The sequence below is a fragment of the Geotrypetes seraphini genome, chromosome 2 (genome assembly GCF_902459505.1).
Source record: "Geotrypetes seraphini chromosome 2, aGeoSer1.1, whole genome shotgun sequence".
NCBI lineage: Eukaryota > Metazoa > Chordata > Amphibia > Gymnophiona > Dermophiidae > Geotrypetes > Geotrypetes seraphini.
Genome location: NC_047085.1, coordinates 514,011,558 through 514,037,330, shown reverse-complemented (window position 1 = coordinate 514,037,330; position 25,773 = coordinate 514,011,558). Strand labels below are relative to the sequence as shown.

Below are 25,773 nucleotides of genomic sequence, written 5' to 3'. Positions count from 1 at the left end.
ATTTCTCATCCAAAAAATCTCAAATAGCTCTAAGCTGTCTCAAAGCCCCAAAGCCTTTAGCAACCACAGATGAAATCTGTTCCTCAAAATTCAAACGATAATAGATTATAATCACCAAATACTATGAATTATTTAGAGAAAGATCTAATTGCAGTGGTGGCTTGTTCATTGAATGAGAGGGATGAGTCTATGATGACACCTAAGATCTTAGAGGAAAACTCAATCTGTAGAGATGTCCCTGATCCAGTTTTGGACCAAGCCATAGGAGTTTAGTTTTGGATTCATTTAATTTCATTTGAACAGAAAATGACCAAGCCTGCAATTTCATTATACACTGAATTATGTTTGCAGAAAGATTTGAAAGATTCAAGTCTACCTCAAGGAGGATGAAAATATCATCTGCGTACGTATACAGGGATTTGAAAATTGATGATTCAAGATATTTCACATAGATATTGAAAAGGATGGGAGGCAAAGGCGATCCCTGTGGGACTCCACATGACGACTTCCAGGGAAATGATATTATACCATCCACATTAACAGTATAAGATCATAATTGTAGGAAATTAGAAAACCAGCTTAAGACTGCATGCTCTAGGCCTATCAAAAAGTCATGATGGACAACATCAAAAGCCACGGACAAGTCGAATTGTTTGTAATAAGATGGCAAATTTGTTATTCAAATGTAGTTGCTGAACCTTTAGGAGAAATAAGCAAAGTTTCAGTATTGAAATTTGGCCTAAAACTATGCCGATACGGCAAAAGAACAGAAAATCTCACCTAATAAGTGGAGAGTTGACTGGAGATGATAGATTCCATCATTTTAGTTAACAGCGCTATATTTGTAATTGGCCAATAATTTAACAAGATAGTTGGATCTAGGTCAGCTATTTATAGCTTATAATAAGAACTATTTGGCCCATATCAGTAGAAAACTCCCCAACTTCTAAGGCAGAATTTATAAGTTCAGTTAGCCACACAATAGCTTGGGCAAGAATTCTCTCATACAAATATGAAGGAATAGGATCCAAGATACACTTGCATTTCCTCAATTTATAACATAATTGCAAGATCTGTGTCTCAGTTACCGGTTCAAAAGTAACCCAAGCTGAGTTAAGCTTTTATTACACTCAGTACATGTAAATGGTTTGTGCCGTGTCTTTTTAGATCTGAGGGTTGAGTGAAGTTTTTATTACACAGTACATGTACATGATTTGTATCCTGTGTGGATCACTTGGTGGCTTTTTAGAGCTGAAAGCTGAGTGAAACATTTCTTACACTCAGCACGTGTAAATGGTTTGACTTCCATGTGGATATTCTTGTGAAATTTTTAATCTGAAATCCGAGCAAAGCTTTTATTACACTCAGTACATGTATATGGTTTGTGCCTTGCATGGATCATTTGGTGGCTTTTTAGATGGGAAACCTGAGTGAAGCTTTTATTACACTCAGTACATGTATATGGTTTGTGCCCTGTGTGAATCCTCTCATGAGTTTTTAGATCTGAAAGTCGAAAGAAGCTTTTATTACACTCAGTACATGTATATGGTTTGTGCCCTGTGTGTATCCTCACATGAGTTTTTAGATCTGAAAGTCGAAAGAAGCTTTTATTACACTCGGTACATGTAAATGGTTTGTACCCTGTGTGGATCATTTTGTGACTTTTTAGACTTGAAAGCTGAGTGAAGCTTTTATTACACTCAGTACATGTAAATGGTTTGTGCCCTGTGTGGGTCATTTGGTGGTTTTTTAGATGTGAAAGTTGAGTGAAACTTATATTACACTCAGCACATGAAAATGGTTTGTACCCTGTGTGGATCATTTGGTGGCTTTTTAGATGTGAAATCTGAGTGAAACTTTTATTACACTCAGTACATGAAAATGGTTTGTACCCTGTGTGGATCATTTGGTGGCTTTTTAGATGTGAAATCTGAGTGAAACTTTTATTACACTCAGTACATGAAAATGGTTTGTACCCTGTGTGGATCATTTGGTGTTTTTTTAGATTTGAAAGCCGAGTGAAGCTTTTATTACACTCAGTACATGTAAATGGTTTATGCCCTGTGTGGGTCATTTGGTGGTTTTTTAGATGTGAAAGGTGAGTGAAACTTATATTACACTCAGCACATGAAAATGGTTTGTACCCTGTGTGGATCATTTGGTGGCTTTTTAGATGTGAAAGGTGAGTGAAACTTATATTACACTCAGCACATGAAAATGGTTTGTACCCTGTGTGGATCATTTGGTGGCTTTTTAGATGTGAAATCTGAGTGAAACTTTTATTACACTCAGTACATGTATATGGTTTGTGCCCTGTGTGGATCTTCTCATGAGTTTTTAGATGTGAAATCTGAGTGAAACTTTTATTACACTCAGTACATGTATATGGTTTGTGCCCTGTGTGGATCTTCTCATGAGTTTTTAGATTTGAAAGACGAAAGAAGCTTTTATTACACTCAGTACATGTAAATGGTTTGTACCCTATGTGAATCATTTGGTGGCTTTTTAGATCTGAAAGTCGAAAGAAGCTTTTATTACACTCAGTACATGTAAATGGTTTGTACCCTATGTGAATCATTTGGTGGCTTTTTAGATGTGAAAGCCGAATGTAGCTTTTATTACACTCAGTACATGTAAATGGTTTGTACCCTATGTGAATCATTTGGTGGCTTTTTAGATGTGAAAGCCGAACGTAGCTTTTATTACACTCAGTACATGTATATGGTTTGTGCCCTGTGTGGGTCCTTACATGAATTTTTAGATCTGAAAGTCGAAAGAAGCTTTTATTACACTCAGTACATGTATATGGCTTGTATCCTGTGTGGATCATTTGGTGTCTTTTTAGATGGGAAACCTGAGTGAAGCTTTTATTACACTCAGTACATGTATATGGTTTGTGCCCTATGTGGATCTTCTCATGAGTTTTTAGAACTGAAAGTCGAAAGAAGCTTTTATTACACTCCGTACATGTAAATGGTTTGTGCCCTGTGTGGATCATTTTGTGTCTTTTTAGAGTTGAAAGCTGAGTGAAGCTTTTATTAGACTCGGTAGATGGTTTCACATTTTTATGATCCTTTTTGTGCAGTTGAAGTTCTTTTTTGTGGTTTTTTCCTTTCCTCGTACCATAGTGGAATTTAGAAGTAATTTTATCACTGTTTTTAATTTGGATGGGTCCCTCCGCTAGGTGTCTCTGGTCCTCAGGGATGTAACCCAGATCCCTGTCATTTCTCTCACACTTGATGACTCCATCCCTTGAGACCTCTGTAGGGTCTCTCTGGTTCTTTGATTCCTGCTTATAATTCTTTGTGTTAATCTTCTCAGTTCCCTGGGAATTATTCTCACAGACATTTTTCGACAGTGTTTGGATTTGTTCCATTTCAACCGGATCTTCTCCTTGATTTTTTTCTCTCTTCCATTCGTGTTGGATCTGATGATCTGCTGGAGAGAAACAGAAGGTATTTCTCATGAGTTATAAAACAGTCGTGGCTTCTATAGATTCCATTATTTTAGTTAACAGCAGTATATTTGTAATTGGCCAATAATTTAACAAGATAGTTCGATCTAGGTCAGCTTATAGTAAGAACTATACGGCCCATATCAGTAGAAAACCCCCAACGTCTGTGGCAGAATGTATAAGTTCAGTTATCCACGCAATGGCTTGGGCAGGAATTCTCTTATATAAATATAAGGGACTGGGATCTAATATACACTTGCATTTCCTCAACTTATATATAATTGTAAGATCTGTGTCTCAGTTACAGGTTGAAAAGTAACCCAAGTTGAGTGAAGCTTTTATTACACTCAGTACATACAAATGGTTTCTACACTGTGTGGTAAATAGGATTTACTATACTAACCTGCCTAAACATGCCCCCATTGGTTTTTAGTAAGTGCACAAACACGATAGCCAATTAACATTTAAATTTATTCAAAGTTATTTCATAACAGAATAATCTTACAAGGCTCATAAACAATTATGATTTGTACAATGGAAATTCATCTCTTCACAGCAGAGTAATGGCATCTTGCTGAAGGGAGGAATTGCTATTTGCCATAGCAATACTGTCACTTATATACATCATTTGTCCCTCCCTTCATATGATTTAAGGCATTTCATACATGGTAGGGGAGTGGCTTTCACTTAACAAAGACCTTCTTCGCTTTTATAGATAACAGGCTGAAAGAAAAGTTGTTTAAGATATAACAGTTATATATCTTTACAGTAATTTACATAAAAGAAGATTATAATGTATAAATTTTAATAGAACTTAGGTTGAAATTTACCAATGCAATACAACCATTAAGGAAAGAATATATCTCTTAACCAGTATTTGTCTTATGTCTTAGAATGAATCAATGTAGCCCTCTGACTAACGAAGAACCGACAGTCTGGGCTTTTTCCTGTGTCTGACTATGTCTCGGTAAAACAAACACAAAATAGCCCAAAAGCCCCCCCCTTAATGAGAATCACTAATGCTCTCCTATATTGAGCCCAAGAAGCCCCCCTTCGCATCTAAGAAGGCAAGCAGGCCTCACAGACTTCAAGGTCAGGTAGGTCAAACTCCATATGTTGCTTCTGGATTGTCCAAAATCTACCGTATTTTCACGCATATAACGCGCACCCGGGTATAGCGCGCGGGGAACACAAATTTATGTTAAAAAAATTTAATATAGCACGCACACGCGTATACCGCGCATGCTAAAACCTCCTCCCGCTTACTCCGAACCGGCATCCTCCCCCCCCCCCCTGCTCGCTTACCCGCGTTTTACAACTTTTTTTTTCAATCCGATCCGGCATCCCCCCTGCGAACCGGCATCCTCCCCCCTCGCTCGTGTCACCCCCCCTCCCCCGCGATCCTACATCCCCCCAGCACCAAACATCTCTTACCCGATTGGGCACCGGCACCAGCACCAATGCACAGGATGTGCCAGTGCCCGAAGATCCTCCCTCGTTGGTTTGGGCTGGGCTGGGCGGTGCGATGCAGGAGAGATAATCCTTCTTCCTGCGCCGGGCTGAACTAGGCTTTGAGCATTTGCGCATGCTCAAAGCCTTCTGGTCTCGCTCTCTCCGAGATCGAGAATCTCGGAGAGAGCGAGACCAGAAGGCTTTGAGCATGCGCAAATGCTCAAAGCCTAGTCCAGTCCGGCGCAGGAAGAAGGATTATCTCTCCTGCATCGCACCGCCCAGCCCAGCCCAGCCCAGCCCAAACCAACGAGGGAGGATCTTCGGGCACTGGCACGTCCTGTGCATTGGTGCTGGTGCCGGTGCCCAATCGGGTAAGAGATGTTTGGTGCTGGGGGGATGTAGGATCGTGGGGGAGGGGGGTTGATGCGAGCGGGGGGGGGGGGGAGGATGCCGGTTCGCAGGGGGGATGCCGATCGGATTGGAAAAAAAAAGTTGTAAAACGCGCTCACGCGTATAACGCGCAAGGTTATGCACGGTTTGTAAAATCGTGTATAACGCGCGCGTTATATGCGTGAAAATACGGTAAATCTTTATAGTATTAGCTTTATATGCACATTTCATATTTAAATACACACACACATACATACATCTACAGTGCTCCCCCGAGATTCGCGGGGGGTCCGTTCCAGGACCCCCCACAAATCAGAGGGCAGCGGGAGAGCAGCCAGAGCACTGCAAGTGCAGGAAATCACTCGTGGTTCGCTCCGACCGCCTCTTCCTGCACGAAGTCGGGCCTTATCCAATCAGGAGCTGCGAATGACTGGGACTGCGAACCACCGACCGTGAACAACCGGGGGAACACTGTATATCATAATTCTTATGAAAGTACATGCCTTGCTCAGGAATGTGAAACCCTCTATCTTCCTTACCACTACCAGTCTAAGAGCCATCTGGTATTAATTAAGCCATAAGGCTGTAGGCGGGAAATTTGGACAAAGATAAGGAAAAAGAACTTATAATTTAAATACCGCTACAAATATTTTATATATTTACTTTCCCTAAGTCCAGTTTAACCAGCAAAATTACATCAATAGCATATTATTATGCCCTTCTCTCGATATAATTTTCTGATCATTTGTTAATTATCCTGATATGGATTTATGATGTTCGTTTATAACACACTCTGTCCAGACTTAGAAGGTCTTTCACACCCTGCTATTTGCTCTGCGCTGTTTCCGCCAGACAGCGCCTTGCTCAGAGGATCACTTTGTGTCTTTTTAGATGTGAAAGCTGAGTGAAGCTTTTATTATACTCAGTACATGTAAATTGTTTGTGCCTTGGCTTGAGAATTGGTCAGTTTTCTATCTGCAAAGCATTTTTTCAAGCATTTATCTCGAGACAGTGCCGGTTTGTGATTTGTTCCTTGGAAATGGCAGCGTGTCAATTCTCTCAAAGGTGCCAAAAGACCGAGTGCTCTAACCTTAATCTATAGGTTTTGCATGTAGCTATAGGAATCGCCTGTATCCCACTCGTGCTCTGCCTATTTGCACACCAGCCCCTCGTACTTACCTGCAATAGCTCTTAGGTGCTATTCTATAAGATAGTGGCTAAAAGTATTTATGAGCATGAAGTAATGGCCCCTGATCCAGAGTCCTATTGAAACATGGTTACCGTTGGGTCACATTTGTCTCTACTTTGACTTATAGATGGGAGAACAGCCTGTGGATGGAGTATGGACACATATGACTGTTCTATATGGTTCAGGAAAAGCACACCTTAAATCTAAATCAAGATATAGAATAAAAAGGATGCACAACCCAGAAATTGAACTCAACCCCTCATATGTAGTGAGGATGCACAAAGAGTGTATGGTGCAGTGGTTAAAGCTTAGCACCCTGGGATTGTGGGTTCAAGCCCATGCCACTCCTTGTGACCCTGGGCAAGTCACTTAATCCCCCCATTGCACCAGATACATTAGATAGATTGTAAGCCCACCAGGACAGACAGGGAAAAGTGCTTGAGTACCTGAATAAATTAATGTAAACCATTCTGAGATCCCTTGGAATACTTAAACTGATGAGGTAAACATTTTCTCGGTCCTCAAGCAACTCAATGTTCAATCATTCTAATACTTAACTTCTGAGAAGTCTGTCCCACATGACTAACATAATGTATTATCTTAGAGAGAGGAAAAGATAATGGTTCGTTTTCATCATTCCTAGATACAGGCCAAGTAAGCACGTGCCTCAGGCCCGAAGCGTTGAGGGGGGCCCAGAATGCTGCCTGCTCTGGTGACGTCAGTCTATCTGCCTCTGTGTCCAGCTCCAGGTGTCCAAGTTTTGCCTCCTCCTGCTTTCTTCAGTGCAGCCAAACTCGCAGTCTTCAAAATGCCGTGGGCTACATGCTGCCTGCGGCTGACCCGGAAGCCATTCCTCTGATGCTGGAATTTTGCGTTAGAAGGAAGGCTTCTGGGTCAGCTGTGGGCAGCGTGTAGGAACCGCCCATAGCCTTTTGAAGACTGCAAATTCAGCTACTTGATCTTCTAGACCCGGGTCAAGAGTGTACACTCTCGCAGAAGGGGTACGTATGAGGGCAGAAGCAGGGAGGGGGCAGGTCCAGGGAGCCCAGTGTACTTGGTTGCCTAGGGTCCAATGAAGAATTCATTTTGTCCTTGATACAGCGCATTATAGAGTATCATATAGTTTGTTTCTTGACCCCTTTGTCCCGTCTTCCCTTTCCCATTAATTCTAATCTAATGTTCTATTTGTGAGTTGCACAAACCTATACAAGCTCTAGGCGACTGAAGAGTAAAACAGGGAGGGAAGGGGGAGAAGGGGGAAAGGGACATATAGGAGGAAAGGAAAAGGCAGATATTAACTGTCAAAGAGGTAAGTTTTCAGTTTTTTTCAGAAGGAGTAGTTGGCCTCCTTTCTGATAGTTTCTGGGAGATCGTTCCAGGTTTTTACTCCCAGATAGGTTAGCATGGAGTTGAAAATTTGCTTGTATTGAAGGTTCCTTATGGGCGGTAGGTTCAGTTGAATTCTGTTACGGATTCTTCTGGATGTGAACCAGGTCGCTGAGAATATCTAGGTACTAGGTATGAGAAGTTTGCTATCAAGACCTTTAGCATTTGAATCAATTCAAACTCACTTTACATGGGACAGAATCACCAGGTCCAAAAAATTTTTTCACCCCTCTCACCACCTTTATGACTGCATGGAAACAGGTCCCTTTCCAATCCCTGTGGTTAACTCTTCCCACCGTCTCTTAAGACCAACGCAAAAAAGACAACGACTCCTAAAAACCTACAACACTCGGAGCCGTTGGCTCCTCTAGATCATTACAAGCTATCTGGAGCTTACCTGAACATTCGTTCAGTCAGGAATAAGGCACAACTGGTCAAAGACTGGCTGGAAGAAACCCATCTGGATATACTACTTCTAACTGAAACATGGTTAATCTCTGATCAGGATATCATCATAGGGGATATACTACCTTCAGACTACAAAATTATCCTTTTATCAAGAATCAAAAAAAGAGGAGGTGGTTTAGCAATAATTCTCCGAAACCACTTAAAGTTCCAAGTGTTACACTCCAAATTGACTACTGGCCTGGAAATTCTCACTTGTAAAATATCTAAAGAGGATTGCAAAGATAACTTGATCCTCACAATATTTTACATCCCCCCCAACAAATGGCACCTAGCAAAAGAGGAATTCTACAAATTCCTCCTTGCAAACTCGGTAGCCGGTGCCTACAACTTTATAGCCAGGGATGTTAATTTACACCTCAAAAAGGCAGACAATTCCAATGAACTTGTCCAATATTTTTAATATTTGATAAATTACTGTTTTTATTTGCTTACTTTAATTCCTTCCTATAATTTTTATAATGTATACCGTCTAGACATGTATTTTTATAGACGGTATATCAAAAATAAAGAAACTTGAATGTAACCGATCTACTTTCCTTCCTTACATCATTAGGGTTCTCCAAACCATCCCCAACTAAAACCCACCAGAAAGGTCACCACTTAGATCTGATCACATTCCTTTCTAATGCCCTAACGACCCCCAGTATAAGTCTCAAAGGTGAAACCTGGTCTTATACTCCCTGGTCGGACCATCTCTTATGCAACTTTGAACTATGCTGGATTAAAAGACAACTTAAAACAGAACCAAGGAACAATTTCAAAGAGAAAACTATTTGCACAAGAGGACAGCTGAACCCGGTAGAATTTTGGACGCACTATAGCTTAATCTCCAACCCAGCTTTTGACCCTAACTTCATTTTAGGATGGAAAAACTTTAGAGATCAAGTCTTAAACGACATAGCCCCTCTGAAAAAACGTAAAAAAAGACGTTTATCAGACAACTGGTATGATACCGACTTAATGGTCTTAAAGCGAGAATTACGCAAATTGGAAAGAATATGGTTCAAAACAGGGAAAGAAGAAGATAGACTTACTTGGCGACTAAAGGTTAAAGAATACAAAATAATGATCAAAGAAAAGTGTAGCAAACATTACTCCCAAAAAATTAATTCTCCTACTTTAAATAGTCACAAACTCTTCAAAATAGTCAATTCTTTGTTTGATACTGAATTCCACAAGCGCTCCAATACAGACTCCCCACCCCCTGCGGCGATCTTAGCTGACTTTTTCGCTACAAAAATCCACAAATTGAGATTGTCTCTTGCAGGTTCAAGCATAGATTTACCTATCATGTTTCCTGCCTCAGACAAAAAAGGTAAAGCTGTTGATATGACCTGAAATCACTTTGAAAACCCAGACTGGAGCCAATTCCTCAAGCTTTACTCAAAATATGTAAAATCCAATGGCTGAACTTTTTAACTGGGTTTCATCATGCATGCGTACCGGTAATTCCCAGAGGAACTTGGTCATATCCTCATGACTCCTATTATCAAAAACCCAAAGGAGTCCGTTTCCTTGACGGCCAACTACAGACCCATTGCCAACATGCCATTCTTTCTTAAACTAATGGAAGGTCTGGTTAACATCGACCTCACAGAATATTTAGAGAAGTTTAACATTCTACATGATTCTCAATCTGGCTTCTGAACAAATTACAGCACTGAAACAGTTTTGGCCTCCATGACTGACCATCTTTTCCATTTGTTTTCCTGGGAAAAAAGTGCACTGGTACTGCAGTTTGACCTGAGAAGTGCCTTCGACCTTGTTGATCATGACCTCCTGCTTAGATGCCTTGATTCCATCGGCATTTCTGGACAGGTACTAAACTGGTTCACTGGTTTCCTAAAAAAATGTACATACCAGGTCTACAGCGAAGGAGCCTACTCTCAAGCTTGGTCCAATCTCTGCAGAGTGCCACAGGGCTCCCCACTCTCCCCCTCACTCTTCAATATCTACATGGCTTCACTGGGAAATATGTTATCCGATTTAAAACTGAAATCATACATATATGCAGATGATATAACAATTATTATTCCCATAACCTCATTGACCCAAGAGACAGAACAATTCATCTCATCCGTCCTTACCAAAGTAGAACATTGGACTCCAAACTAAAACTGAATCCCAAAAAAACCAAGATTTTCTTGGCAAGTCCCAATAACAAGATCGTGAACACCTCCTTGAGACTAAATGGATCAGATTACCCAATTAATCCCACAACCAAAATCCTTGGCGTCACCCTGGACCGAAACCTGACGTTTGAAGATCACAGCTAAAAACGTTTTCTTAGTGTGTGCCGCGGATGGTTCCACCTGTTATACCCCGAAGTTATTGCTCAAGCCTTCCTTTCTTATTATCAAATCCTCTACACACCAGAGCATATAGGATCTCAAATTCAAATTGATGCAGCTTTCTGAACTGATGCCTGAGGAAGCAGATGATCTGTCAGCCCCTATATTAGAAGAGGAAACTTTGTGGGTGATTTTTACTTTAGCTCATGGGAAGGCTCCTGGGTTGGATGGCTTTATGAATCGTTTCTATAAATGTTTTAGGCATTTATTAGTTGGTCCCCTTATCCGGGCTTTTAATAGTTTGGATCAGGGTATGGAGTTGCCTTATTCTTGGAGATTGGCAGGTGTGACGCTTATTTTGAAGCCTGGTAAGGATTCTGCTCAATGTGGCTCATACAGACTGATCTCGTTGTTAGATATAGACTATTGGACAAACTCGGGTAATTTATTCCAGGCACAGGGGTAAGCTAGATGAAAGGAACGATGTCTGGAATTTGCAGTGGAGGAGAAGGGTAAAGCTAAGTTTAGGCAGAAATAAGATTTTTTAAATGCTTTGGGATCCTTTTGTGTAAAGTTTGAGACCTGTATTTTTGATCTCGTGGCCAGTGTGTGCAATTCTGTCCAGTTCCTGGCACATCCAAGAGGGACCATCTCGACATTGCTCTTGAAATTGCACTGGCTGCCTGTTTTGTCTTAGTTTTTAAAGCATTACATAAGGACCCACCACCACCAAGTCTAGTAATGTCTGTACATAATTACCATATATTTGCTTAATCCCTTCTAGAGAATGACACACTTAATCTCTGTCCCTGCCCCTTCCCATCCCCATAAGCACTATCCCCATCGACTCTGTCCTTATTTGCACAAGCCTCAAACACTTATGAGTTTATATCAAGTATGAAAAGGAGAGTGTGGTGTAGTGGTTAGAACTAGAGCCGCAGCACGCTGAGATTGTTTCATTAAAATTTCAATATACCACAATATCATAGATTCAAAGCGATTTACAATTAAACACGGGGTCTCGATTATTAACTACACTTCTCCCTCGTTATTCGCGGGGGATACGGGCAGAGCCGGAACGCGAATGCCGAAAAACCGCAAATATCCGGCTCTGACCCACCCCCACCTCCCTGCCGCCTTTCCGGCCTTACCTGATGGTCTAGAGCACAGTTCTTCAACCGCCGGTCCGCGGACTGGTGCCGGTCCGCAGAAAATTCCTGCCGGTCCGCGCAGGGCCGGCGAGATGGACGCTGTTAAATTTCCTGCCCTGGTGGTGTTCGGGGAAATCTTCTGTTCCTCCCAGCCTCGGGTGATCAAGACAGGCTGCTGACGTCGGGCATTCCCTCTGAGTCTCGCCTATGCGGAAACAGGAAGTTGAAATAAAATAGGCGGGACTCAGAGAGGGAAGGTCCCGACGTCGGCAGCCTGTCTTGATCGCTGCCCCTGCCGAGTCGCCGAAGAGGGCCGCGGGGAAAGCGGCAAGTAGAAGGGAGATGCGCGGTGGTCAGCGTGCGCGGTGGGGGGCAGCGTGTGGATTGGGGCCATCAGCAGCGTCTGTGCTGAGAGTCTGCCCACGTGCAGGATGCGGCGTATAGGGGCCTCCGGCTCGTCTTGGGCGGCAGGGCCTGCAGTGCAAAGTTTTTGCCGGCTTGGGGGGGGGTCGCGAATGTGCAGGGAGCCTTCAACAGTGGCTGTCTCCTCTCCTAGCAGCTCTGTACTTACCAGGGCAGTGATTCACTTTGGCAACTTCCCCTTCCTCAGAGGCAGCAACGACCCAAGGCTGCCTAAGGAAAACACTGCTGCAGGCAAGTACTGAGAGCTGCTGGATAGAGAGGAAGCCACTGTTGAAAGCTGGGAAGCTGCTGGATAAAGGGAGAGCTGCTACTGCACCTGGAGGTAGAAAGAGAGATGCTGCTGGGAGGGGAAGAGGGAAAGGGATGGGAAGAGAGCTACTGTTGGATAGGGGGGAGGAGGGAAGGGAGAAGGAAAAAAGGAAGGAAACAGCTGGCAGGGAGATTAGAGGAGGGAAAGGAGAGAGACAGGAATGAGAAAGTAGAGAGAGATTGATGTTGGAAAGGGGATCAGCAGAGAAATGAGAGAGGGATAAATATGCTAGATCAGGTGTAGGAGAGATAAAAATGAAGAAAGCAGTGAAGCTGGAATGAATGATGTAAAAAGGAGAGAGGAGGCACAGGCTGGATGGAAAGGAGAGAGGGGCATAGAAAGAAGTCAGATACATATGGAAGGAGGAGAGGCCAGACAGTGGATGGAACGGGCAGACGCTGGAAGGAAGAGTGGAAAGAAGATGAAAGCAGAGACCACAAAAGGTAGAAAAAAATCATTTTATTTCTATTTTGTCATTACAATATATTAGATTTGAAATATATATCCTGCTACTGCTAGAAACATAACTGGGGACTGCAAAGCCTAACACTATTTCTATCATGTGTGACTGCAGTATTCTGTTAGCATGATATTTCGGTGTAGCATTCTGTAATAATTTGGCTTGTTCAGTTTTCTTGATAGTAGATGGGATATATGTGAAGGGGAGGGGAGACAGGGGTTTTGTTGGTCCTTGCTCTGAATATTTATTTTTATAAAATGACAATTGTACAGAATATTGTTTCTTTTTATACTTTAATAAAATACGTTCAATATAAAATCATAACTGAGGCTTGTGCAGATGGGATCAGATGGTTTGTGGGGACCGAGCTTGCGGAGACGGGCGAAAATGTGTTTTTTTATTTCGGTCTTAGTAGTTTGCCGGTCCACAAAATAATTCTTTTATTTCTGCCGGTCCACGGGTGTAAAAAGGTTGAAGAACACTGGTCTAGAGGGCTTTCGGGGCAGGAGCAATCTTCCTACGCTCCTGCCCCGTGCAGATCGCCATGAGGAAATGGCTGCTGTGAGTTCCCGTAGTCTCTCAAGACTACGACGGGAACTCCCTACTAGAGAATGACACGGTGACAAAATTCATTACCGTTCCCGTCCCCGTGGATAACCGCGGGAAATAATCCCATGTCATTTTCTAGTATCTATTTCAACCTCTGTCCTTCTACACCAGCATTCTTCAAACCAAAGCTTGCGGGTCAATGGTTGTGCCCAATTATAATCTGATTCTTCAATCTCTCCTTAAAGAATGACATGAAGATGGTTTCCCACGGTTATCCGCGGGGACGGGAACGGTGATGAATTTTGTCACCGTGTCATTCTCTACTCCCTACAGCCATTTCCTCATGGCGATCTGCATGGGGCAGGAGCGTAATAATAATAATAACTTTATTCTTATATACCGCCACAATCTTGCGACTTCTAGGCGGTTTACAATGAAGAAAAACTGTACAGACAGCGAATTACAGAGTATAGCATTGAACATCTAGTGATAGTAACAGGAGAGTTACAGGGTCTGTGTATTACACAGTTTCACAATGAGTAGCATTATACAGTCGACGGTATCGGAGCATAAGTAGGAGAGAGAAAGGAGATTGCGCTTTGAGTTACAAAGGTGCAAGACTGCAAAGGTGAAAAAGATAACATAAGATGTTAATGAGAAGTAAGTTGTTAACTTGGCACATTTGAACGAAGGACGGGCACCAGTGGGAAAACTGGTAACGATTAAAGGTAGAAATTTTGGTGGAAGAGGGTAGATGGACTCTTTGGATGGGAGGAGGCTCCGATTTTAGGGGAGAAGTCTGGTTAGGTTATAAATTTTTTAAACAAGGTGGTTTTTAGTTCTTTCCTAAAGATACTATATGATTCTCTGATGGCATCAGTGAAGTAGCCTATCCAAGTTTGCAGTCTACCTGCTTGGAATTTGAATGTTCTATCAAAGAAGGTACGATATCTACAGACTATGATATTTGGGTAGGTAAAGAGGTTACGGTTTCTGGTAGGCCTAATAGAGGAGTGGAATTCGAAGTGAGGTAGTAGGTAGCTGGGGGCCAATCCCCAGATTAGTTTATAGCAGAGGCAGGAGAATTTGAATAGAATTCGTGCATCAATTGGTAACCAATGAAGGAGTTTGTAGAATGGACTAACATGATCGCTCTTCTTTAGTCCGAATATTAGACGGATGGCCGTATTTTGAACTATTCTCAGTTTTCTCACATTTTTTTTAGGTATTCCCAAGTAGACAATGTTATAGTAGTCCAGGGTGGATAAAATCAGTGATTGTACCAATATTCTGAAGGATAGCGGGTCGAAGTATTTTTTTATGGTTTTCAGTTTCCAGAGGATGAAGAAACATTTTTTTGTCACCGAGTTTATGTGATCGGTCAGGGTCAGGTGGGTGTCCGGGGTGACTCCCAGTATTTTTATGGTTTTTAGTATTGGGTGATCATGGCCATTTACATGTATTGTAGTTGTGGAGATTTTTTCGTTTGGGCTAGCAAGGAAAATCTTTGTCTTTTCTGAGTTTAATTTCAGTTTGAAGTTTAAAGTCCATTTTTCTATTTCAAGCATGATGGAGGAGATATGTTTTGAGTTGGTTGAGGTCACATTTGTTATTGGTATAAGTATGGAGATGTCATCTGCGTATATGTAATAGGTTCGGTTGAGCTTTTGTAAAAGGTGGCCTAGAGAAGAGATGTATATATTGAACAAGGTGGGAGATAGGGGGGAACCTTGTGGGACTCCCGAGGGGCTTTTCCAGGGTTTAGAGTAATTTCCTTCAAGGACCACTTGATAAGATCGTTTGGTTAGGAAACCTTGGAACGAGGTCCACACTCTTCCTGATAGTCCCATTTCGTCTAGGCACCTAAGCATAGTTTTGTGGTCCACGAGATCGAAGGCACTGCTGAAGTCTAACTGTAGGATCAAGACGCTGGAACCTTGATTGAAAAGGTCGTATAGGTGGTTAAGGAGAGAGCCTAGGACTGTCTCAGTGCTGAATCCTTTTCTGAATCCAGATTGGTGGTCATTTAGGAGAGAGTACTTATCTAAGTGATTTACTAATTCCAAGTTGACCAGCCCTTTCAGCATTTTGGTGAAAAAGGGGGTACTCGCTATGGGTCTGTAGTTGGACGCCAGTGTGAGTGAGATCTTCTGGTCTTTGGGTATGGGGGTGATTAGGATGTGTCCCATATTTTCCAGGTAAGTTCCGTTTTTGAGAGAGTAAGTTGCCCAGTTAAATAGGTCCCTCTTAAATTCTGGTATTGCATCTTGCATGATCTTAGACGGGCATTCATCTAGTAGACAATTTGATTTGGAGTATTTGTTGAAGAGTGCAAGGAAGTTATTCCAATCTGGGGGCTCGAAGTGGTTCCAGCTCATATCGCCTTTGGATTCACTATTCTGCGATTTGAGATTGAGTTCGAGATTGGGTAGAGCAGGGGGTATTGAGGCTCTTAGGTCAGTGATTTTTTTCCTAAAGTGGTTGGCTAGGGTGGAGATCTCTGGGATTTGATCGTGATGGTTCTGTAGTATCTGTGTGGTGTCTGTTATTTTGCTTACTAGTTTGAATAGTTCTCTACTGTTTGTATTGGCTTTTCCTATTTTCTGTGCATAACTGTTATAACGCTTTTCTTTGATCCGATTTTTGTAATTTTTCATTTTTTCTTTCCATTTAATTTTATCTTCCACTTTGTCAGTTTTTTGCCATACTCTTTCCAGTTTTCTGAGATCTTGTTTGAGGGCTAGTAATTCGGCGTCATACCATTCTTTTGATGCCCTTGTGTTCTTTTTGTATGATTGAACCGAAGCTATTTGATTTAGTGTGTCTTTTGTGAATTTATCCCATCTAGTGGGGAAGTCTTGCTCTTCCTCTATTTTGGGGTGTAGTTCATAATGGGTCCAGAATTCTGTTGGATTGGTGATGTTTCTGCAGGTGACTGTTTTTTTCAAACTGGTTTTGTTTATATGTTTTGCTGTTGGGTGTTTCTTTTGCCAACATAATTCAAAATTGAAAGTATAGTGATTTGGCCATATGTTCTTAACCCAGTTTCCTGTATGGTATTGTATTTTTCTTGTGTCGGGGTCTTTGTGGGAAAAAGTGACGATGTCCATTTGGTGTCCCTTTTCGTGTGTTTCCTCTTTGTCAGGAATTCTAAAGCCCAGGGTATTTAGGAACAAATCGATTTCTGTCACTTCTGGTTTTTCCTTTTCCTCTAGGTGAACATTTATGTCACCCAGAAGTATGTTGTATGGGCCTTTTATGGTATTGGATGAAAGGTATTCAAAGAATTCTTCTTTTGCACTTGACCATTTTTTGGGGGGGATGTAGAATAGTGTAGCTATTAGAGATTCTTCCAGTTCTGGGTTGGTGATCTTACAGGTGATGATTTCCATTTCTTCAGTGATTTTTGAGTCCATTCTGGTGAAAAGTAGCATTTAAGGAAGATCGCTCTTGACCCGAAAGCCCGCTAGACCACCAGGTAAGGCCGGGAAGGCGGCAGGGAGGTAAAAAATATGGGTTTTTAAATTTTCCCCCTCCTCAGAAAAAAATCGCGATTATGTGAAATCGCGAGTGCAGAAACCGCGTATGGGGAATGGAAAGTGTACAACAAATGCACAGACATTACAGACTTAAACATAGGGGAAGTGGGGAGAACTACAATAACTACAGACTTGGGAGTTCTGATTGACAAGTCGATGAAGCCATCCCCGCAATGTGCGGCGGCGGCGAAAAGGGCAAACAGAATGCTAGGAATGATAAAGAAGGGGATCACGAACAGATCGGAGAAGGTTATCATGCTGCTGTATCGGGCCATGGTGCGCCCTCACCTGGAGTACTGCGTACAGCACTGGTCGCCATACACGAAGAAGGACATGATACTACTCGAAAGGGTCTAGAGAAGAGCGACCAAGATGGTATACCCTAGAGCAGGGGTGTCCAATGTCGGTCCTCGAGGGCCGCAATCCAGTCGGGTTTTCAGGATTTCCCCAATGAATATGCATGAGATCTATTTGCATGCACTGCTTTCAATGCATATTCATTGGGGAAATCCTGAAAACCCGACTGGATTGCGGCCCTCGAGGACCGACATTGGGCACCCCTGCCCTAGAGGAAAGGAGAGACAGGGGAGATATGATTCAGACGTTCAAATACTTGAAGGGTATTAACGTAGAACAAAATCTTTTCCAGAGAAAGGAAAATGGTAAAAACCAGAGGACATAACTTGAGGTTGAGGGGTGGTAGATTCAGGGGCAATGTTAGGAAATTCTACTTTACAGAGAGGGTAGTGGATGCCTGGAATGCGCTCCCGAGAGAGGTGGTGGAGAGTAAAACTGTGACTGAGCTCAAAGATGAGTGGGATGAACACAGAAGATTTAGAATCAGAAAATAATATTAAATATTGAACTAGGCCAGTACTGGGCAGACTTGCACGGTCTGTGTCTGTGTATGGCCGTTTGGTAGAGGATGGGCTGGGGAGGGCTTCAATGGCTGGGAGGGTGTAGATGGGCTGGAGTAAGTCTTAACAGAGATTTCGGCAGTTGGAACCCAAGCACAGTACCGGGTAAAGCTTTGGATTCTTGCCCAGAAATAGCTAAGAAGAAAAAATTAAAAAAAAAAAAATTTAATTGAATCAGGTTGGGCAGACTGGATGGACCATTCGGGTCTTTATCTGCCGTCATCTACTATGTTACTATGGTTAAGGGGTTGGAGGAGCTACCGTACAGTGAAAGATTAGAGAAACTGGACCTCTTATCCCTCGAACAGAGGAGATTGAGAGGGGGCATGATCGAAACATTCAAGGTACTGAAGGGGATAAACTTAGTAGACAAGGACAGGTTGCTCACCCTCTCCAGGGTAAGGAGAATGAGAGGGCAATCTCTAAAGTTGAAAGGGGATAGATTCCGTACAAACGTAAGGAAGTTCTTCTTCACCCAGAGAGTGGTAGAAAGCTGGAACGCTCTTCCGGAGGCTGTTATAGGGGAAAACACCCTACAAGGATTCAAGACAAAGTTAGACAAGTTCCTGCTGAACAAAAACGTGCGCTGGTAGAGCCAGTCTCAGTTAGGACACTGGTCTTTGACCAGAGGGCCGCCGCGTAAGCGGACTTAGTTCATGATGATCAGGTGGGTTTTATTGAGGGGAGACAAACTTTTGACAATATCCGTACACTGCTTCATTTGATATGGTTTGTACAGCGTGAGAATTTACCAGCTTTGCTGTTGAGTGTCGATGCTGAAAAGGCCTTTGATCGGGTGTCCTGGCCCTTTTTGTTGAGCACTTTATCAGCAATGGGTGTTGGGGGGGAAATTTTTTTTTTTTTTTTTTTAATGTCTTTATTAGCAAATTTTATATACAAAGCCTTTAGCAGCTCTCCGTATGAATGGGAGTTATACTGATAATTTTATGTTGGCACGAGGGACCAGACAGGGCTGTGCTCTTTCGCCTTTACTTTTTACATTGGCTATGGAGCCTTTGGCCTCTCATGTTCGAGCCCAGCAGAATATTCATGGTGTGGTGTGTGGTGGGCTTTCCACAAAATTGTTGATGTTTGCTGACGATGTTATTTTTACGTTAACTCACCCACGGACTTCTTTATCGGGGATCACTGATGCATTGACTCGATATGATGAGATTTCTGGTTTCCGCACTAATATGAATAAATTGGAGATTCTTAATTTATCAGTGAACCCCAAAGATAGTGCTGTGTTGAAGGCTAGGTATCCTTTTAAGTGGGCATCTAAATGCATCCGTTACTTGGGAGTTAATTTAACGGCGCAGCCCCAATCTTTATTTGATGTTAATTTTCCGCCGCTTTTGAAATCACTTTGGGCTGATTTGGATAGATGGGAGAATACCTCCATATCTTGGTATGGTCGTATTCAGAGTGTGAAGATGTTGGTTTTACCAAAATTGCTTTATCTTTTTCAAGCTTTGCCTATTCCATTGCCGGCAACTTTCTTTCGGGGGTGGCTAGAAAAATTTTTCAATATATTTGGAAAAGTCAACCTCTGCGGGTACCGAGGAGTGTATTGCATCAATTTCGGACCCAGGGGGGTATGGCGGTACCTTATTTACGGCGCTATGTGGCGGCTCAATTAAAGTGTTTTTTAGCTTGGTGTAAAGATCCATCGAAGAGCTGGGTTCGCTTGGAAAGAATTTTGGGCTCTGAGGAGCTGTGTCGGGTGCTGCCTTGGTTACCGATGGGGGAGGCTCGACAGCTGTTTAAAGGGGCTAATCCGTTTCTGCATCACACATTTGTGGTGTGGGCTAGAACACGGACCGTCTTTCTCGCACTAGACTTTATTATCGTAGTACCCCGTTGTGGGTGGCGGCGGATTTTTAACCTGGCAGAGTCGATCCTTGTTTTCGTGTTTGGGCTCAGCAGGGTCTTATAGATTTGGGGGATTTTGTGGAAGACGGTAAATTAGTATCATTTTCTGATTTGAGGGAGGCTTATGATTTATCGGTAAATGATCACATTTGCTATCACCAGGTGGCGTATTTTATTGGTCGCAGGGCTCTTCATGAGCTTTGCTTAGAGGAGACCCCCTTAGAGTGGGCGATTATGGAGAGTAGTAGTCAAGGGTGTATTTCTAGATTTTATAGAACTCTTATTCAACAACAGCCCCCCCCCCCAATTAAATTTATCTCTGTCTGGGAGGGACTCTTAAGACTAGTTCAACCAGCTATTAATTGGGAGCGGGTATTTCTCCACTTGCTCCGTGTTTCTATAGCTAGCTCTTTGGTGGAAAATGGATACAAGATGCTGTACCAGTGGTACCTTACACCCATACGTCTCCATAAAATGTACCCACAGGTGTTAAATTTATGCTGGAGAAATTGTGGTCAGCCAGGTACTTTTCTTCACATTTGGTGGGACTGCTTGCGGGTTATCCCCTATTGGGCTATTGTCTGACATCTTACATACCACTCTTATACGAAAAATGGGTTGTGCTCTTTTACATCTTCCGTTGGCTCCGTTGCCTGCTAAAGCACATAAGCTTGTTTTATCTTTACTGCTGCTAGACCTTTATTGGCAGCCCATTGGAAACAGCCTTTTCCCCCAGGTCGGATTCACCTATTCCAGAAAGTGGACTTTATTTTTCGTATGTCTAAATTGACTGCTTTGTTACATAATCGTCTTACCCCCTTTTGTAAGGTGTGGGATCCCTATATTAGATGGTGAGAAAGTTCCTCATGACCTATGATTAGTAATATATTCGTTATTTGCAACCTTTTCTATTGCTATTGTTTGCATTACTGACCCTGGGGTGGGGGAGGGAAGGATGGTTTGGTTTTTTATTGGATGTATTCTTGTGCATTGTACTGAAGAGTTACGGTACAACATTCTGTGTTATTGAGAATATGGGGGGTAGAGAGGGACTGTTTAATCTGGATTTTTGATTTTCTATTTGTTATACCTCTGAGGCTTTGTATTTCTTCTGAAAAACTTTCAATAAAAATGCTTTCTCACGCTATGGAAACTTTGTACCATTAGCTCTATGAACGTGGAGATGATGTGGTATACAAACCTAAGGATTAGATTAGATTAGATTAAACAGTACTTCGATTTCTTTTCCTTTCGACTGCTGGTTCAATTCCTAATCTTAAGTACCTTAGACTACTGAATATTATATATTTGGGATCTCTCAAGAAAACCATCAAACGACTGAGGGTCATCCAAAATCCTGCAGTCCGTCTCATTTATGGCCTCAAGAAATCAGACCATGTAAGCCCATATTACAAAAAACTACACTGGCTGCCTGTGGAAGCAAGGGTCATTTCTAAGTTTGCTTGCTTTTGCTTCAAAACCATAACAGGTTCATCCCCATCCTATCTGTCTCACCAATTTGAATTCCCAGGCACAACTAATACACACAATTTCTACTTGTTCGCTTTTCCATCCCTAAAGGGCTGCACCTACAAGAGATTCCTCGATAGAACACTATCATTCCAAGCAGGCAAATGGAGCAAATGTTTAATCAACTTCATCTCAAATGCACTTTCGCACCAAACGTTTAGGAAGTCAATAAAAACTTATCTCTTTGACAAATTTCTCTGACCCCACTTCAACCTGATGTACTTCCAAAACACTTCCAGATAAACCTGACTAAACTTAGCATGCCAATGTAATTTCGAAAGTTCTCTGTAATGTCGCTGTCTGTATACAGTCTCTTCCCTTGTAAACCGCTTAGAACTGTTTGTGGTATGGCAGTATATAAAAATAAAATTATTATTATTATAAGGGGAGCAGCCGAGTTTCCATGCCATATGTTGTGTAGGACACATGATATTTTGAAGTTTATCCGGGATGATATAGGAAGCCAGTGTAGTAGTTTGAGGAAGGTCAAGATCGAATCATATTTCTTTAGGTTGAAAATCAGTCTTGGAGATGCTTCTTACGCCAAAGGAATTGTCCTGGAAAAAGTTGGTGTAGAGGCTAACAGCTCAACTCTGCTATCAGGAAGTGTGTCAGAGTGCAGCTGATCAAGAACAGCAAGAAAATTACAGCTTTTGTTCCCAATGATGGTTATTTGAACTCCATTGCTGGTTTTGGCCGTGTCGGTTTTGTAGTTGGTGACATTCCTGGTGTCTGGTTCAAAGTTGTGAAAGTGGCTGTTTCCCTGTTAGCCTTATACGAAGGCAAGAAAGAGAGGCCAAGATCATAAACTAATTCTAATGCTAATAAAACTCTTCCTTTCGTGGGGGAAAAAATAATTAAGAAAATCAGTCTTACTACTGTGTTCTGGATGAGATGAAGTAGGTTCATTAGTGTGCTGTTGATACACGAGTAGACAGAATTGCAGTAGTCCAGTTGAGGCAGGACCATCATCTGGATGATCAGTGCAAAGTGATGTGGATGAAAGTATGGCCTAGTGAGTCGTAGTTGCCTCATTGTGTAGATGGTCTTTTTCTGAAGATTTGAGATTTGTGGTTCCATCGTGAGGGTGTCATCCATTATACAGCCGAGGACTTTAGTGGATTTTTCCATTGTGATGGTGATGCCACACTGAAGGATGCCATTTTTTTTTTTTTTTTTGAGTTTTAAACTGTTTATTGAACAAATGCAAAAGACATACATAATAGAAAACATTCCAAAATCACTGGTACAGAGCAATCAGTTGAAACAGCACTCTTCGTAACAATGCCAAGCAATAGCAGGAGAACAGAGCAGTACCAGGATCTAAACCCCCTATTCTAAATCTCCCATGTATCCCCCCCCACCCCCAAATAGCATATACAATCAACAGTGGAAAGAAGCCAAAGAATGTGAAGCAGAACATGGGGTACAGAGGTATAAAAAGGAAAAAAAAGAAAGAAAGAAATAATGGGGAATATGAAAGCAGGTTAACCATCCCGTCTAGTCGTCCAGGCAAAATAGGGTTTCCACCGATGCATGAACAGACCCAAAGTGTGCTGGCGTATGGCAGTCAACTGAGACATACGAAATACGTAATCCATTTTGGTAACCACCTGCAATTTGGATGGGAGAACATCTTGACGCCATGCTGCAGCCAAAGCCAATCGTGCAGCGGTAACCAATGGGGCAATGAGAGAAGAAAATCGGGAGGGGACTCCCTGTGGCAACAAATTTAACAATGCACACCCCCGCTCCTTAACCATGAGCACCCCACAAATGTCCGATAGAAGCGAAAATACCATATCCCAAAAGGGACCCACCTTTGGACAAGCCCACCAAATGTGTTCAAACGTTCCTGAGGCTCCACAGTTACGCCAACAATCATCCGGGAGAGCGGGATTAATCCTATGCAGTCTTTCAGGCATGTAGTACCAGCAGTATAGCATTTTATAGCCATTTTCCACCATATTGCTGGCAACAAATGGTTTAAGGAGAGAGCGGAGAATACGTTTCCACTGTAGAGGAGTAAAGGTTCGGCCCAAAAGATCTTCCCAATATGCAAAATAACGCCTGGGTGGATTATCATGCGAAAGAAGTAACCCATATAATCTAGAGATACATCCTCTCCCACTCGAAGCCTCCCATACTGTATTCCAAGCTTCCGAATCCACAAGAAGATCCGGCAAGGCCCTTCGACTGAGGAAATCAACCACCTGATTATATTGTAACAAATCCGCTCCCCTTATACCATATTCCTCTTGCAAATGAGATGGCGGAATCAAAGCACCATCCACCACAAACTGTCCCAAGGTACACAGCCCCCCCGCTTCCCAAGATCGAAAACGGGAATCAAAGTTGCCAGGCAAAAACCCCTCTGCAATCCTCACTGGTGTCTGAGAGAAATATACCCTACCGGGGAACAACTTCTCCCAAAACAACAGCCACACACGCAAAATTACCCCTATCACCGGATTGACCCTGCGAGCCATCACCCGAAGCTTATGCAAAGCATACCACGGTACGGAATGTAAGGAAATATCACCTAAAAACCAGGCATCCAGTTGTACCCAGGTCCTATAGGGCTCTTGCTGCCAAGTCAATAAGTATCGCAGCTGGGCTGCCAGATAATAATAATAAAAATGGGGAACTGCCATTCCTCCCCTATCCCGTGATTGAAATAACATTTAATGACTAACCCGTGGAGGTCTCCGCTTCCAAATATAAGAGAAAAGCATTCGATGTAAATGATCAAAAAATGTCCTGGGGAGAAAAATTGGCAGTGCTGTGAAAAAGTAAAGAAAACGCGGCAAAACCATCATTTTAATCACGTGAACCCTCCCCATCCATGAAATGGAAAGTTTTTCCCACCGTTCTAAATCCTCCCTCACCTGTTGTAATAATCGGGGATAGTTAGCATCATATAAAGAAGACAATTTTGCCGTAAGATGAATACCCAAATACTTCAAAGAGGAGGTCGTCCATCGAAAAGGAAAACGGTGTTGCAGATCCACACGATCTTGATCTCCGACGGTGAGATTAAGAATTTCAGATTTAGCCATATTAACTTTGATGCCAGAGACCATGCCATAGTCAGCCAAAGCCGTCACTATCCCCTGAAGAGACTCCCCTGGATTGCGAAGCGTGAGAAGAATATCATCTGCAAAAAGAAGTATTTTCTGTTCTTGTCCTCCACTAACGATACCCTCTATATTAGTACACTCTCGCACCCTCTGAGCAAACGGTTCCATAGCTAGCACAAAGAGGAGAGGCGACAGAGCACACCCCTGTCTCGTACCTCTAGCAAGCTCGAATTCAGCACAATATGCACCATTCACCTTAAGAGAGGCTAAAGGCCTAACATACAAAGAGCGAACCCAATCCAGATATTGACCCGATATTCCCATAGATGATATCGTCCTAAACAGGAAAGGCCAGGAGACCCTATCAAAGGCCTTCTCTGCGTCTATTCCTAAAATCAAAGCGGGGTCCTGACATGCCGTCGCGGAATTAACAATATGAAACACCCTGCGAAGATTATCAAACGTCTCTCGACCCTGAACAAAACCCGCCTGATCACCCTGTACCAATTCACCCAAATAATGCTGTAGACGACGAGCCAGCACGCCCGTAAAGATTTTATAATCCGTGCCAAGTAGTGATATAGGACGATACGACGCTCTATCAGTAGGGTCCTTTCCGGGTTTCAACAGTAACGTCACCCCCGCTAATCTCCACGACCAAGGCAATTCCTCTCCCCCCCGATAGACGATTAAAGAATTCCGTAAGCGGCTTAACCAAAAGTGAGCTAAAACATTTATAAAATTTATTGGAAAAACCATCCAGACCAGGCGCCTTTCCCAAAGGCAAAGCCTTAATAACTAAAAGCGTTTCCTCCTCCTCTATAAGCCGAGATAGCCAATTCGCCTGTTCCAAAGATAGTTTAGAAAGTGACACTTGAGCCAAATAATCATCCATTTCCTGGTCCTGTACCAGTTCCTCCTCCCTGTATAACTCAGTAAAGTATTGAGTGAGGACATCCCCAATGTCACCAGAGGAGTTATGCAACGTACCATCCGGGCTCTTTAATTGAAAAATATAATTTTGTTGGCGCTGTTTACGAAGCTTATGAGCCAAAAGACGCCCCGCCTTATTACCTGATTCAAAATACCTTTGCTTCAAAAATTCAAGTCTCTGCGAAATATCCTTCAACTCTAACTCCTGAAGAGTCCCCTTCACTTTTCGGATCCGACTCAACACTTCACCATTCCCCCCAGGCCTCCTATGTTGAGCCTCCAAATTCCGCAGTTGAACCCTAAGCTCACACTCTGTTGAAGTCTCTCTTTCTGACGAAACGCCGCCAATGATATGATCCTTCTCCTCATGACACAT

General features: G+C 42.5%; 2 protein-coding genes across 2 annotated transcripts in view; one reads left to right on the top strand and one right to left on the bottom strand.

Moving 5' to 3' along the window:
- The window catches only part of LOC117355249 (zinc finger protein 420-like), an 818,521-nt gene that overhangs the window by 517,042 nt on the left and 275,706 nt on the right, over positions 1-25,773 (top strand). The gene's annotated exons all lie outside the window — the stretch shown is intronic.
- On the bottom strand, positions 1,085-25,773 carry LOC117355863 (oocyte zinc finger protein XlCOF6-like). Its single transcript, XM_033934941.1, has 5 exons — positions 25,539-25,773; positions 24,338-24,634; positions 3,124-3,438; positions 1,557-2,763; positions 1,085-1,169 (listed from the first exon to the last, which is right to left on the bottom strand). Exons 1-5 carry the CDS (start codon positions 25,771-25,773, stop codon positions 1,085-1,087), a joined length of 2,139 nt encoding a protein of 712 aa, XP_033790832.1.

What these genes read in the sequence shown, in the direction of transcription:
- LOC117355863 (XM_033934941.1), bottom strand. Translation starts at nt 25,773, where the DNA reads ATGTGTCATGAGGAGAAGGATCATATCATTGGCGGCGTTTCGTCAGAA. An exon ending in CTCCTCTTTGAAGTATTTGG is followed by an intron (nt 3,439 to 24,337) that starts GTATTCATCTTA and finishes GTTTCTCTCCAG; the next exon opens with CAGATCATCAGATCCAACAC. An exon ending in TACTTCTAAATTCCACTATG is followed by an intron (nt 2,764 to 3,123) that starts GTACGAGGAAAG and finishes TTCGACTTTCAG; the next exon opens with ATCTAAAAATTCATGTAAGG.